The sequence below is a fragment of the Bombus pyrosoma genome, linkage group LG8, assembly GCF_014825855.1.
Source record: "Bombus pyrosoma isolate SC7728 linkage group LG8, ASM1482585v1, whole genome shotgun sequence".
NCBI lineage: Eukaryota > Metazoa > Arthropoda > Insecta > Hymenoptera > Apidae > Bombus > Bombus pyrosoma.
In genome coordinates, this window is record NC_057777.1 from 2,809,460 (window position 1) to 2,824,669 (window position 15,210).

General features: G+C 32.4%; 2 protein-coding genes across 4 annotated transcripts; one reads left to right on the forward strand and one right to left on the reverse strand.

Moving 5' to 3' along the window:
- The first annotated feature begins 200 nt into the window (after positions 1 to 200).
- On the forward strand, positions 201 to 2,310 carry LOC122569975 (Golgi SNAP receptor complex member 1). Of its 2 annotated transcripts, none has more exons than XM_043731710.1 (5): positions 201 to 356; positions 1,012 to 1,187; positions 1,253 to 1,434; positions 1,520 to 1,588; positions 1,708 to 2,310. In XM_043731710.1, the coding sequence occupies exons 1-5, from the start codon at positions 323 to 325 to the stop codon at positions 1,943 to 1,945; spliced, it is 699 nt and encodes a 232-aa protein (XP_043587645.1). In that variant the 5' UTR covers positions 201 to 322; the 3' UTR covers positions 1,946 to 2,310. The 2 variants fall into 2 exon arrangements, with proteins under 2 accessions (XP_043587645.1, XP_043587646.1); XM_043731711.1 differs by having other exon boundaries at positions 1,532 to 1,588.
- An 888-nt stretch (positions 2,311 to 3,198) lies between these two features.
- Positions 3,199 to 14,573, reverse strand: LOC122569974 (protein strawberry notch). Of its 2 annotated transcripts, none has more exons than XM_043731708.1 (18): positions 12,732 to 14,573; positions 11,860 to 11,941; positions 11,694 to 11,801; positions 11,369 to 11,596; positions 10,969 to 11,079; positions 10,666 to 10,806; positions 10,212 to 10,579; positions 9,856 to 10,108; positions 9,430 to 9,755; positions 9,080 to 9,360; positions 8,638 to 9,002; positions 8,303 to 8,371; positions 7,937 to 8,225; positions 7,468 to 7,851; positions 6,194 to 6,760; positions 5,795 to 6,108; positions 5,578 to 5,709; positions 3,199 to 5,495 (listed from the first exon to the last, which is right to left on the reverse strand). In XM_043731708.1, exons 1-17 carry the CDS (start codon positions 12,732 to 12,734, stop codon positions 5,603 to 5,605), a joined length of 3,996 nt encoding a protein of 1,331 aa, XP_043587643.1. In that variant the 5' UTR covers positions 12,735 to 14,573; the 3' UTR covers positions 3,199 to 5,495; positions 5,578 to 5,602. The 2 variants fall into 2 exon arrangements, with proteins under 2 accessions (XP_043587643.1, XP_043587642.1); XM_043731707.1 differs by having other exon boundaries at positions 10,957 to 11,079; positions 12,732 to 14,572.
- Positions 14,574 to 15,210: the final 637 nt, after the last annotated feature.

The window sequence follows — 15,210 nt, forward strand, 5'->3', positions numbered from 1 at the left end:
GGTACTGAGTACAATAATAAATATACATGATATTGAAGATACAATATTTTCAAGACTTATCGAAAATTAAAAAATCTGAAAGACTTATCAAAACTCAAAATTTAATATTTATCAAGACTTATAAAAGTTTTAAGTATCGAATCATATTAGAAGTGATTCGAATTTTCCGCCACGTATATATACATAGTTGGAATTTAGAGCGCTATGTATAAGTATCTACTGCCATCATCTGTTCCGTAGGATTATGTTATGTCGTGTGTAGAAGCAGAGATTCATATATCATAGTAAAGGAAGTACCGTGTTCGTAATTTGCGAACAACAAATGGCTAACGCATTAGATGCTGTCGATTGGGAAGGTAGAGTTCATCTGATGAAAATATTGCTCTCGTTCTTTATTTTTTTACAGTCTCGTCATGGCTTCTTGTATTCCGAAAAGCCTTGCAACAAGTAATATAAGGGCTTGTTTTGACATATGTCATTCTGCTATTAATTTCATTTTCTTCGTTGCATCTAACAAAGAAATATGATATTATTTTATGCAATCTTACTCAAATTTAATAGAAGTGAAACATTTTTGGTTCCAGAGATTATATTACAAATATTTCACTTTTGCTACATCAAAGCTCACTTGAAACATAAAAAATTCAATTTAAAAGATCTTATTATTTATACGTATGATTATAAGATAATAATTGATTTTACATGGTAGGTTCATGAAATAAAATTACTTTATGATAAATAATCCTATGATAATTCGCGTACAAATTTTGTTGTTACTATTTCTAACCTTACCGTGAAAACTAGTTAGTCATCTTTTTTAACGGAGGATATATAAATTAATTTCTACTAATACTTTTACCAAAAAAGTTTATTTTTTAAATTAACTACGACATATATATAATTTATATTTAAATATAATGCTTTACCTATTAATTACTTATATATTTTTATTAATATTAATGTATAATTTACTAAAATCTGTATTATTATTAACTTCATATTTGATTTTAGATCTTAGAAGGCAAGCAAGACACCTGGAAAATGAAATTGATGCAAAACTGGTAGCATTCAGTAAGCTTGGTGTCAATAGTGGATCCAAGCTTGTTAATGCAGATGAAGAACCACTTTTAGATGAAGAACATGTCTTTGATAATATGGCCTCTGAAATAGAAGCATTATTGGCTAAGGTACGTTTAAAATATCAATATTACATTTCAGAATGTTTAAATTAAATAGTTTTTGTTTGTTACAGTTGTTTTCTATAAATGAGAGAATGAGCAAATTACAACCAAATGGTGCTGCAATGTTGCATACAATGCAACGTCACAAAGACATATTGAAAGATTATAAATTGGAATTCAACAAAATTAGAAATAATTTTGATGCAAGAAGAGATAGAGAAGATTTACTAGGTAGTGTCCGTAAAGAAATCGAGTACGTATGGCTATTACTTTATTACTTTAAATTATGTTTCCTTTTAAATATTTGATTAAGAGTTTATAAATCTTCTATGGAACAGTAACTACAAAAGCGTAACTGGACTGAATCGTCGGGAAATGTATATGAAAGAAAATCAACACATTCACAAGTAAGTATTGTTTGCTATACTGTTTGTTTTATTTTGATTTATGCTGAGTTATACATAGTATAAAGTGCCCTGTTTGTTACATTTTTTCGCCAATATAAAATCAGATAATTTTTTTTCAGTTCAGATCATTTGCTTAATGATCAAATAAGCATAGCAATGGAAACGCGAGATCATCTGATGACTCAAAGGCAAACGTTCAAACGTATACAGACCAGGCTAAATGACATTTCAAATCGATTTCCAGCAGTAAATAGTCTAGTGCAAAGGATAAATTTACGTAAAAGACGCGATTCACTTATAGTCGGCCTTATTATCGGATTTTGCACGTTTCTCATGCTGCTCTATGCTTTTCACTAAATAATATCCGATACCAAAGTACTTCCACCCGTTAGTGATACATCAATGGGAATGCATATATGTAGATGAGGTATTTGGTGATGTATTTACGATATATAAACGAATAGAGAACTGAAATTGAAAAATGCGTGATTGTGCGTGATGTGAACATGCGTAAGTGAACTCTGAATGGTCGAATGTATGTTTTTTCGTTCTTGCGAGTTAAGAAAGTAAAAGAAAAGAAAGAAGAAAATGTTAAACTGTACAGTTTTTTTATACGTAACATAAGTCGTGGGTGATACTATGTAAAAAGATTAAGTCCACGATCAATGTGTTAATTTAATAAACATTAAAACAAATGGTGAAGATTTTATGTATTTACAGAATCATTTGTATTTTTTGTTTCAATTTCCTATATACACGACTATACAAGTGTTATTTTGGACACATCTTTGCTTTATGCCTTTGAGTAAAGACTGTAAAATACCATGCATGTATAAAAAACCAAACCTTCAAAATTTTGCTACTGTTCTTTATATGTTAAAAAAAAACAAAACCATGATTTACTATTCGCAGTGCAGTAGACTGATATTTATATAAGACTTTTTATTTACTATTGGTATAATTCGATGCAAGTACTGAGTCTGTGCTTGCAAGAGGAAACAATTTACATATTTCTTTCTTATGGAAATCCATTGTATTTTATACGCCTATGAATCAATGTATTCTCGGATGCTTTCTCGCGGTACAACATATACGTTTCAAAGCAATGGAGACAAAGATGCACGATGATTACTACTTAAGAAATTATACAACAATGGAGGAAAATAACATTAATGCAAATGTTGTAATTAATAAGTGTGTAGTTTCGGCATTATCATTCGAAAGATTGATTTTCATTAACATTACATTTTTTCTTCTTCATTTTTTACTAAGTATTAATTTTACTTACACAGAAAACATTTATACATGTATATATACACACGCACGTACATATATATATGTATATATGTATAGCATCATTAGAATCTCTCATTCGAGTTCACAAAACACAGCACGTTACGAAAGGAATCACGTTACTTTCGGCAAGTGCAGTGCCTGGTTTCCACGTATACTAGATACCACATTTATAAATTACACCTTGTTTGTAATAGGAACTCAAGCAAGAATTGTAAAAATATCGAATATAAGGTACACGTATGACCTAAAACTGCTTTATATCCTTTAATATATATATTTACACTTTGAAAATGTTTTATTATAATCACAAATCACTTTCAATTTTTCTTTTTTCGTTTGTTAACTGACAATTTCGTCTCTGATAGTTTTAATTAAGAATCTCCACGTTTATAAAAGAACGAATATATATAATATATCAATATAAATGTTGCAGCTTTGTATAAAATGAATACTCCTCGCGTAAAAGTAATTACACAAATGTTGAGAAAAATAAACACAACGAACGAATTATCTCTTTAATGTACATTAATAAATAATTTATTAGGTATCCTGTATCCTACCAATATCATGGAAAATGATACAACGTAATAAGAGTACTTTCTTATCTACGTTATATAAATGTGTATTTTTTTATATTCTTTCTTTTCTTCTTTCCATTTTCTTATTCTTGTTTATAAATGCAATATGTAGTGTATCCGTAGAAACGTAGTAGTGTCATTTTTTTCTCATGGATTACATCAAAACGATTCTTTGTAGTAAGAATAGTTACGAAGACAAGAAAATATTCACAAGACAATTTCTCGCTTCATAGCGTCTAAACACGTAAACGCTAATTCGCATATCCTTGTAGCTTTTCTTTTTTTTTTGCTTTTTTTATTTTTCTAATGGAGATTCTACTTAAAATTAATTCTATCGATTTTTTCAAGATACCCTATTTACCATTCTTTTTTAAATTGGATCTTTCATTTTTCTTGTTTTATTACTGTTTTCTGTCATAGATGATAGATTGTGAGATCCATCTTACTTAGCTATCAAAACTCGTCCAGGCGTACAAATAAACAACAGACATCTACTCAATATACATGCGAATCGCATGACTACTTTATGATTTTTGAATATAAATATACTGCCGTACGTATCGTTTGAATCTAACTTTTGTTTTAATGTTGACTACTTATAAATGGAGAATTATTGGGAGACGAGGTTATACATTGTTTCCCAAACGCAACTTTTTAAATTATGCATATATTATTGTAACTAATATTGCTATATCACTGTGTCTAATATAATAAAAAATAAAAAACTATATTTTGTTAAATATAGTACAAAAGGCGAATTTTTATAAAAACGAACAAGGATTACACTACCTTGGCACTTACTTCATAAATAATAAATGTTAATTTTAACATAAAATTTACGAGATAGAAAAATTCTCATTTATTACCTCGTCTCTCTATTCCCTATAGTAATAGTAGCAGTGGGATACTAGTACTAATAATAGTAGCAGTAGTGTAATAATATTAATGGTAGCAGTAGCAATGGTCATTAATTAACTATCCGATCAATTTAACGATTAAAGAAAAGAACTGGAACAGTTGCGTATACATCTGTGTATATTCCAACGAGAATCGATTGCTTGTTACACTTCTTTTCTGATATAGTACTAATACTATTTTATATCTTTTCTTCCGGGTTTTACTTACTTCCGTTCCATTAATCAGTCACAATATATATGCAAGTAAGTAAACCTTTATCTATCACTAAGATTTTACATAATCGATTCTCACTGAATGTTTAAATTTGTTCTTCAAGATATGATTAGCGTAAAATACGGTTCCTTAAGTCGTATGCATCGCTATGGTTTAATTTTACGTTTCCACATAAGATTCTAGCTTCTCTCCACATTCGATATAATTCTTCGTGGTAGATGCAACATAAAACTATTGTATTGATTAAAATTCTTCTACAGCGTAATGCGATCGAAAGAGAGAGAGAGAGAAAAGAACAAAACTAAAGTTGTTCTATATGCAGCGATGCCTTTTACAAAACAATTATATCTTTCTTTGACATATAAAATAAATGGCGAATGTATTTCGTATGTAACTATAATCGCGTTACAAAATTATGGATTTAATATTTTTTTTTACTCAGCGATGTGAAAAGAAGATAAATGAAAAATAAAAGAAATTCATTCCCACTAACGTCCAATTAAACGCGAGCGCAATTTATTACTAAAATTACAAAAAAAAGAGAAAATATTCTAGCTACTTAGTAATGTTTTATGTATAATCGAGGAGATATAACGGGCGAGCAAAACATACTTCATTAAAAACGTTTAACATAGCGACGTCAAAGCCTAACGAAAAGATAAGTTTGGATCTCATACAATTCGCAGGTTGTAAATGTTCGTTCCACATGTTCGTTTCACTTGTCATTACCAAATCAGGCTTTCGTATCTACCTGATACATCCTTATTAAATGACTTAATTAATTCATATCTTTGTCGTGCATTCGCAGGTGCACCCTCTTCTTTACTGAATTTTATCGCAAGACTTAAGAAGAGGGATTTGTCCACGTTATATTCACATTAATCGCTTCTTTTGGTCCTGTTCTTGATAACACATCAAAATTACGAACTTCCTATTCCTTTCCAACAAATAAATCTCGCTTTGATTGTTATATCAGTTACTTACCTATAAAAGCGAATTAACGAATTGTTCAAAATGTAAGTTCTTCGGTATTCTCAGCATCTGATGATAATTCTTGACGCAATATTTCCATACAGGACTTTGGAATAAGAGTACCGACTATTTTTAAGCCTTCATCTATAAGAAAAAAATAAACAAAACTTTTAACAGTTTATATTATAATTATATATTTAATTATATTTAAATTTTTCATCAAACTTACCAGTTCGTAAGCGTACTACTTGCATCTTAGAGTTATGAGCAGAACGCGTTGCAAGAATGCTTTCAACTCGACTCCAAACGCTCAACACCGAACCTGATAATACGTTATAGGAACGTCTTCGGAGTCCAACCTCGCAATCCATACCAAGAGTCGCGTTTTTACAATTGCCGCGCCAGTAAGCATGTGAACATGTATCTACAGACGCTTCATATTGTTGTGACCAATGTGGTTCTGCTTCGTCTGATGATACTTTCTTATATTTTTTCTCTAATTCACCTAGAGTTTCTTGTCTTAATTGCAATCCTGTATTGGGTCTTTAAACAAAAACACGAATCACAACATGATCAATTTTAAATTATTAATCATTATCTTATATTTATTATGAAAGAGACACTCTACCTATAAACCATATACAGCTGATCTTTTTTACTCTCAGATTTTTTCTTTCCGGTATCTACTATAACAGCAAGAATGGCGGTTTGCTTTCCATTACGGATCTGGTGGCTCAAATAGAAGCCCTCTTTGGATCCCGTCAATTCGGAACATTTGTCCATTGCCTCTGCCCAATTCATTCCACGTTCAACGTGAACAACATGAAGCTCGGTTGGTGCCTTTCCAGTAGCGTGTTTCCGTAAGAAACGGTATAACTTAACCCTTTTTACATTTTCTCCAGATGTACCAAGATCGAGAATACCCATGTCGAAACGACCGGTTTTTTTTGCTTGTGTGACAATTGCGTTTAGAGTGTCGGTGAAATATTTAAATAACCGATTCTGCAGGTCAACTGGCATACCGAGAATACGATTTAAGAATTTTGACATGTTGTTATAATCTTTGTCCAATGTGAGTACACCAGGTGTGCTCTCACTATTGCAAATTAAACCAACACCCACTAATGCATCAGCCACATCTTTGAAGAAATCTCCATGGTAATCTTGTGGTGGTGGTACAAGCGGAGGCTCGTATCTAGTATTTCATTTATAAGAGAATTAATTTAATTTAGTAAACCATATTAGACATTGCAAAAAGTGTATAGGAATATATAAGATATATTATTAAACTTCTACTACCGAAGTACCATAAAGCTGTTTGGTACTTTTTTGTTTGGTACATAAAGCTCGAGGTGGAGTCTATAATATCCCTGAACTTTATATGTAATTTATATATAAATGCAGAACATTTCTGGCAGTCCTTCTTATTGATTTATCTCTAGTACACATTTTCCTAATATACATAACACAATAGATCCGCCATCATCCAGACCAGAGATGGTCTGCCAGCCGATTTCATCGTCAGAAATTATTACAGACAATATCTCGCAATCCTATTTACTGGCTGCTTGATTTTGTAACGATACAAAGGTGCAACATCAGCTCTTATTGATTTTTCACTTTATATTTGTAGATATCCTATATCGTAAAAGAATTTTAAGGTAATTACGTAGTTTAGTGATTTCTCTCAATTTTTTCCCCTTTGACAGACTCCATCGCACATATATCAGTTATCATTTAATAAGATAAACAAACTATGTAAATTTATTTACGTAATGCATATATCGTAGTACTGTCGAAAAGTAGACGAAATATAAATACCTAGTTATAAACAAAATGGAAAATTTCAATCTGAGACTCCACCTCGGTAGTAGAAGGTTAAGTTATAAAAAGTATACAAACTTCATAATAGTTCTCATTGTCGCTTCAAGCGCTGCACGTCCGTATTTGTTATCAATATTGAATTGCGAGAGATCTCTGGTTTCTGTAGCTCTTCGATCACCGTGCGTAAGAGCTCCAAGACTTTCCAGACGCTTCGCTACGATGGATGCAAATCGTCGTTCACCGGCCAAGTCCGAGATAAGGAATATGTATTCCGGAGCATTCACTTGATTAGAACGATGCGTTCGTCCGAATTGCTGTATCGCTCTGTCTGCGCTCCATGGTAATTCGAGAGTAATATGCACTCGTCGCATCTGATTCCTTGCTCGCCTATCACTTTGTAATGATATACCACTGCTGGCTGCTTCTGAGATAATGGCCACTGTTTTCTCGCCATCCATAAACCTATTACGACATTGAACCATTCAAATTTAATCTGTTGAAAGTAGATTTTTCTTACATGTATGTTAAAGATAAATTTATTATGTACCTCTGTTTTTCAGTTAGATTAAGCGTTTCCAATGGAACATCCACTTCAGATCTGGATTCGTACTGAATGGTACCATCTTCTGTCTGAACAACTCGCCCTTTCCTACCAGTCATTTCGGCCACATTTTCCGGCCCACCAAACTCGTCAATTAGTTGATCCAAAGTATTTGGTGGTAGTCGTTCACCTAAGTCTTCGACCTGTGATAGTAATTCCTTCTTCATGGTGTAAGCACGTTCCACGGCGTCTCTCGATGGGGCACGATTGCGCGTCGCTCCAGCGGCTATGGGTCCTGTATAATTTATCAATGTATCACCACTACATTTGTTCTTACTTACGGTAATATTTCTGAAAACATGAAATACAAACCAGTTCGTTTTTTCACTGGCTTTTTTTGTTTCTTAGCGCCTTTCTTCCTTCGCCTTCCATCGCCTGAATCTGTAATATAAGTAAGAAATTAGCAGAACATTCTGATTAAACGATTTTAACCCTTAATTAGTACCTTTAGGTCATAAGTAATACACAACAGTTTGAATAAAGCAAAATTAAGCTTTCAATTTTAATTTATATTGTATAAATTACTATTCATTTTTAAAATTAAAATGTATGCTTTATTTATATTTCACAATTAAATAATATTAAATTTAATTTAAATCAGTTGCTTATGATCTAACGATACCAGTCAAATAATATGTGAAACCTACCAGAGTCTGATTCGCTGTAATTGAAAGAAGAATCAGAAGTGATATTACTTTCTTCGTCAGTCCTATGATCGTCTTCGCTCTCGCTGCCACTCTGTTTATATTCCGAACCAGAGCTATGTCCACCATTCCTCTCGTCATCGGTAAAATCGTCATCAGATGGGAATGTACGAACTCTCTTCGAGGCTCGTTGAGCTGCCTGTCGTATTGGTTTTCTTTTACTTCCACCCGCAGAACCGCTAGCACCATCGATATCATCGAGATCGTCTAATCTCTGCATTTTCGATGGTTCAATACCAAGAACTCGGTGTATGTGATTACGGTCTGATGCTGGGAAATGTTTCTCGACTAACGTTTGAAGTACTCCTCTAAAATAAACACATTCATGTAGAAATAAACAGTCTTTTTGTATTTACATATTAATAAAACTGAATGATGTATTTACTTTGCAGTGGAAACGAAATCGCTTAATTCACCATCGTCGCGTTCCAATTGTTCTAACGTGCGTGCCTCACCGGTAGATTGTAGACCGATAACTACACATTTTCCACACTTCACGGCTTCACGTGCAACTGCCACAGCATGTTTCACTTTAGCAGCGATACATAGATATTTGAAGAAGCGCTGATGTGACGACCAGAACTGTCCCCACATAGTTTTCTTCATACGATTCTCGGCGTCCAACAATTCTGCTGCTTCTTGAAACCTCTGCATTGCTTCAACCCACTATACAAAATTTATTAATTAATAAATTATTAACCATTAATTAATTAGATCTTCTGTTTTAATACTCACAAGTTGAACTGAATGATCATAGATCTCGGTAAACTCTTTGGATAACGGTACTTCCTCTATTTTAAAGGCTACGCCATGAAAACTGAGTTGTCGGGCAATGTACATGCCTCGCAACTTCATATCCATCGCTACGATCTCCATTGCACCGACTCCGCGCTTCTCCACGGCGGTGATAAAATCATTGAATTCGGGGAATGGTGTTCCTTCGCCCCACATACCTAATCGAACCATGTAGGCCATATTACGGGGCTCGGAAGCGCCTGTGGCACTGGCATACACTACTCTAGCTTTAGGAAGCTTGTTTTGCAACTCTAAGACTGTCAAACCTGGAATACATTGAAAATTGCAATAAATTATATGAAACATAATAGCAAGCATGTTACATTTATAAATTTATAATACAAATAATGTGTCTAATATACGTACCAGTTTTAGTAGGTTTTGAACTTCCCGTAGGACATAAATTCTTCGCCCGATGACACTCATCAAATATAATCAACCCATCGAAATCTTCACCACACCACTGTAAAAGCTGTTTCAATCGACTTTTGTATTTTCCACCGCTTTGCGAAGATTCTCCGATTAAAGCTGAATATGTACTGAATATTACTCCTTTCTTTACGTTACCGTTTACCGCTGACGAGATCTTTGCATACTTGAATTTATTTAATGCATGAACCTAAGAATACAATTTATATTTCCATTCAAATTTTACATCAACTTTTATATCAACAAAATTAAAATAATAAATGACTGATATCTCCAATTTAAAGAATAAGTACCTCGATTTTTGACGCGCCAATATCATTTAAATCGCGTTCTGCATCATATTTGAGATCGTTCGAGACAGACACCCAAATAGCACGTTTCCTTCCTTTCAAGTAATTTTCGAATATAATTCCGGCTATAGTTCGTCCTTTACCAACTCCTGCACCATCGCCGATAAGAAAACCAGCGCGTGTACCATCTGGTAAGAGATGTTCATGTTGCTGAGACGCATACGTTATTGATTCAAGTTGCAGCGCAGATAAAGCTCCAGTTCGCATCGTTTCTTCCGGTATCGAAAGCTTGTACCAGACGTCCGTTGGCTCGACGCTAGATAACGATGCAGTTTCCACAACTGGATCTGGATGCTTTCGTCCGAGTTTAACTATGGATTGTATTAATTAAGAGGTATGTTATCTAATAAATAAATATCAATGTAGTGTATTTTCAAAGTGAAGTTAAATAACATACGTTTAGTAGGCATATAGTCGGCATACGTTTCTGCAACACCCATATCTTCATCATCCACCTCCTCTTCTTCTGGTATGGTGGGTTGCATATTCATTTTTGCAGGATCTCCAGCATTCATCCACAGCTGAGACACAGCTTTGCCTACAACAATGTTTTAAATTACTGTATTGTAAGATTAGTATCTTATTATGTTAAATGATTTCAGTTAATATTATTATGGACATAATTATGTGTTTCAACAATATTATAATTATTAAAGTGATTTTAGGATATTAAAAATGTGAAGAATACCTGACAGCCCACCTGGCCAATTTGGATGTAAACCATTTTGGTTTAACAATTGAACAAGAGGATTAACACCCATGTTCATTCCAGGCATACCCATAAAACCACTCATTAAGCTCATATCCATGCCTAGGGAACGATAACATATGTAAAACTACTCAATTACTCACCCAGTATTATAATTTATAACACTGTTTAAAATAATTACAGATAATACAATAGTTAATTACGCTTAAGTTACAATGTTACAATAAGATGCAACAATATGGGTATAAATTTATTATACAAATATACTCTTGATAATGTATGTGCATAAATGACTTGTACATACATTTAATTTTTATAATACAGACAGGAATGAATTATTTTGATTATGTTATAGAATATTAGGAATAAATAAAAAATATGTTGTACTCACTTGGTGGAAAGAAAGCTGCAGGATTGAAACCTGCAAGAGTTGCTAGTCCTGGTGGAAAATATGGTCCACCAGCAGCAGCTAACTGACCTAATTGACCTAACTGATTTGTATTAACAAAACCAGGTGGTGTACCCTGTGATCCTCCTACACGTACCATTTCATAACCTGGTGCTGCTGTCTTAGTCACTAATCCACCAGGTATTTTATTACCAAATTTCTGATTTAACACTGTTAAAGAAATATAATTTCAAAAAATATAAATAAAATTCTTTTTGAATTCATTGCATATTTTTCTATCATATTTTTTTATTAAAAATCTTCTTACCATTTAAACCTCCTTGTCCTTTAGCCATAGCATTAGATGGGACATCTGCAGGTTTTTCATCCTTAATATTCGCAATCCCAGTAGCAGTGGCAAGATCTTTCCCACCACCTAATGAGAATTATTATGCATTAAATGCTTTTTTTATATTTAAAAATAGAATATTTACCAGGTACACCCATGTTATCAGGATCTTCATCCTCGTCACTGCTGCTATCTTCATTCATTGCGTCCTTATCCCTTTTAGTTGACTGACAAAAGATTTGTTCAATGTTTTAACAACACATATTATTACATATTAATTTATTATTAAACTAATAATAAAGTTAATGTTTAAATTATTACAGTCATTATTGATATTTTTAAATTTATAAGAAAACAATGGATCAAGCATAAATTTCAGTGCATTTTTAATCTGCAACTGACATTTTATAGTTTCATAACATTATGTAATAACTAACTTTTTATCCATAAATATAAAGATAAATTAAGTCTAACTAGAAACATAAAAACTGCTATCATGTATGAACCCTATCAACTTCCCTTTTTGTAAATTTTTCAATTTCTTTATCAATATCATTATCTACACCCATAAATTCATTCATCACAAAAGAATAACATAAATAACAATAAATTCCAAAGTATGTATATTTAAAAAACCAATACTCATTATATTATCGCTTTCCTCTAACTTTTAATTTTCAAGTTAATCAATGTATTTTTTGAATGGCTCGTACAATACTACAATTCGTATTTAATTGAAAAAAATAAGAAAAGGAAAAGAACAAGGAAAGCGATCGTGAACTTGTTTAACTTGAGGAAAAAGCGGGAGGGATATGGAATAGAGAGAGGGAGGCTAGTGTCGGTGAGTCATTTAAAATTACAATAAGAGGGACTGTGTATATACGCGATACACGGTAACCGCGTCTAATAGGTTAGTCGTGCCAATAGATGGGATGCACAAAGAAATACGTATTAGTATTGGACGAAAGAAGCGCGCCTTCTCAGTACCCGTGAAACGAATCATAAACAAAAGCTCACCATGTCAAAAAATCCTTTTATAATCTTGGAAGTTACCGAAGAGTCAAGATAACTGGGATATCTTGACCGAACACCTTGTGAATAATTATCTTCGCCGTGTGCAATCGAAGATGCTGACTTGTGACAGGGTGCACGAGACACTTTTTTCCTCGTAAAGAATATTTCGTGTTTCGTGTCTCGTTAAATGGACATCACTCAGCGACGTTCAGTTGGCCGGTGAATTGTGCGAACTAGGAAATCACAGTGTTAGAACTTACTGTGCGCTTAGATCGTGCCATTTATGCGGTCTGCACCGATCATACAGTTGAAACGAATTCGCCAAACACGGCTGCCGCCATCTTGGCTTTCGCCCGGCCCACGGTGCACCGCGATGCAAATACAAAAACACACGCGCTGGCTATGGCCGCTGCTTGCGGAATATAACCACGCGGCGTTGCCAAATTGTAACGATTTAAGAGAACATTCTTAGGAGCGCGTTAATCAAAAAATCACCGCTCTTTCAAAACACCATATCTGTGGCTTACTATACACATATTTTTTTTATATATTTCAATATTCCTTGACTGTTTCCATACGCTATATAAAAATCATATTTATATGTACTTTATAGAAAAATAACATTTTTGTTTATTGTATTTAGTGTATATATAGATATTTTCAAAAACCATGATTTGGCTTTGTCATTTTATGTTCTTAAAAAGAATCAATGTACAGTTTGCAACTAATTCTATAATAGTATTGGTAAAAATAAATACAATGCAAAAAGTATTTATTTAATTATAAAACATCACTGAATTTTTAAGACTGTATTTCTCAAAAACGTTAAAAGTCAACATACAATATTTATGCAGTAAGCCATCAATGTAACAAATACTTTATGTTGATTCCTAAGAAAGAAAATAAAATTAAAAATAAAAATATTTGATATTTTATAAGGTTTGAAATATTAAACATTTTTTAAAGGGTTTGTCAAGCACAAGCTTATGAGAACAGTGTTAGAAAATAGGAAAGATAGTAATAACAAAAACAGTTAGTTAGGACAGATAAAGTAAGTATACAGATGGCTTGCATAAGTATTCATACACTTACCATAGAAAACTTGGATATATGTATTGTGCATGTTATATGAAATATCTTGAAATTTCATTAGCACTATAATGAGACACAACTGCAATTTATTATACACTGAATACATTGGCAAAATTTGAATCCAATCTGAAAATATGTTTAGAAATTGCAATATACTTATTTTAAACTTATATTTAGTAAAAAAATTAGTATGGAGTATGAATAATCACTTTAAGCACATAATAAAAGTTAAAGATAAATACTGAATATTGAGATTTATTAATATTATGAATAATATTATGGATAATTGTCCGTTTGAATATTTTTAAGATCTCTACAAAATATACACTTGTATTAAATATCTTACAATTTCTATATACATATTCAGAATCGTTTCAAATGTTACTAATATAATCCAGATAGTTGGGTGTTATTACAATACTAATGTAGTTATAACATAATGTATTCATAAAAGATGTCGACAAGTGCATGAATATTTGGCCAATATATATCGTTTATGAAGTAGAGTAAGATATAATATTAAGTCTGTATTTTTGTACTTTTATATTAATACAATTAGTAACACTAAGCGATTACAGAAAAAAAGAAAAGTATGACCGATACGGTATGTAATGAAAACGTGCAATTTAACAAGTTAAAATTTGAAATTAGCGCGGAAACCGAAGCAAGATGGCTTCTGAATAACGCCTTTCTTCGACGAAATCAATGTAAAGATTGTAACCAGGGAGAGAACAATAAATTTAACTTAACGTAACATCGATTCTTATTCCTCTTGATCAATGATATTATCTAATAATTCTAATTGAAACATTAGCTTATAATTAGATCGAAAAAGCAAAAGATAAACCCATATAAGGTGTTTAAAACACGAATAAAAAGAGCGGAAAATTCTGACATCTATCGACTATTCCGTAACTACATTTTTCATGACAATGCATGCAAATTTAAAGCGAACAGTGAGACAAGCAAGGATCGGTGTAAATAATATTAACAAAATATTTAGGCGTTAACATGCAATTTTGATAGTTCTAAATGATTAAAAATAAATGGTTCTTTTATATTGAGATAATTTTTAAGTATCTTGTTTCTTCAATCTGACAAAAAAACTTTGGATCAGTATATTTATTTATAATACCATTTAAATAGATAGTTCGCTGATTTACTGGCTCCTCTCTGATTTGTAGTACGAATCACAAGTCACTTTGACTAAAAACACGAAAGACACGGGAAGACAAGTCGTTGATACTTGTTAAAACGAGCACAATAATTTTTTAACAATTGCTTATTTGAGCACGTGTAGTTCGAAATTACAATGAACAGTAAACAAACCATGCATATCGCGTATCATGTGTTCGTAAGCGCGTGGTTACACTTAAATGAGCTGGGCGTA

Bases quoted from the DNA above. Each gene is read 5' to 3' on its own strand.
- LOC122569975 (XM_043731710.1), top strand. From the start codon at position 323: ATGGCTAACGCATTAGATGCTGTCGATTGGGAAG. The intron at 357-1,011 runs GTAGAGTTCATC...ATTTGATTTTAG, and splicing joins AGATGCTGTCGATTGGGAAG to ATCTTAGAAGGCAAGCAAGA. The intron at 1,589-1,707 runs GTAAGTATTGTT...ATTTTTTTTCAG, and splicing joins GAAAATCAACACATTCACAA to TTCAGATCATTTGCTTAATG.
- LOC122569974 (XM_043731707.1), bottom strand. The intron at 11,802-11,859 runs GTAAATATTCTA...AATTCTCATTAG, and splicing joins TGATAACATGGGTGTACCTG to GTGGTGGGAAAGATCTTGCC. The intron at 6,761-7,467 runs GTTTGTATACTT...ATGAAATACTAG, and splicing joins ACAATGAGAACTATTATGAA to ATACGAGCCTCCGCTTGTAC.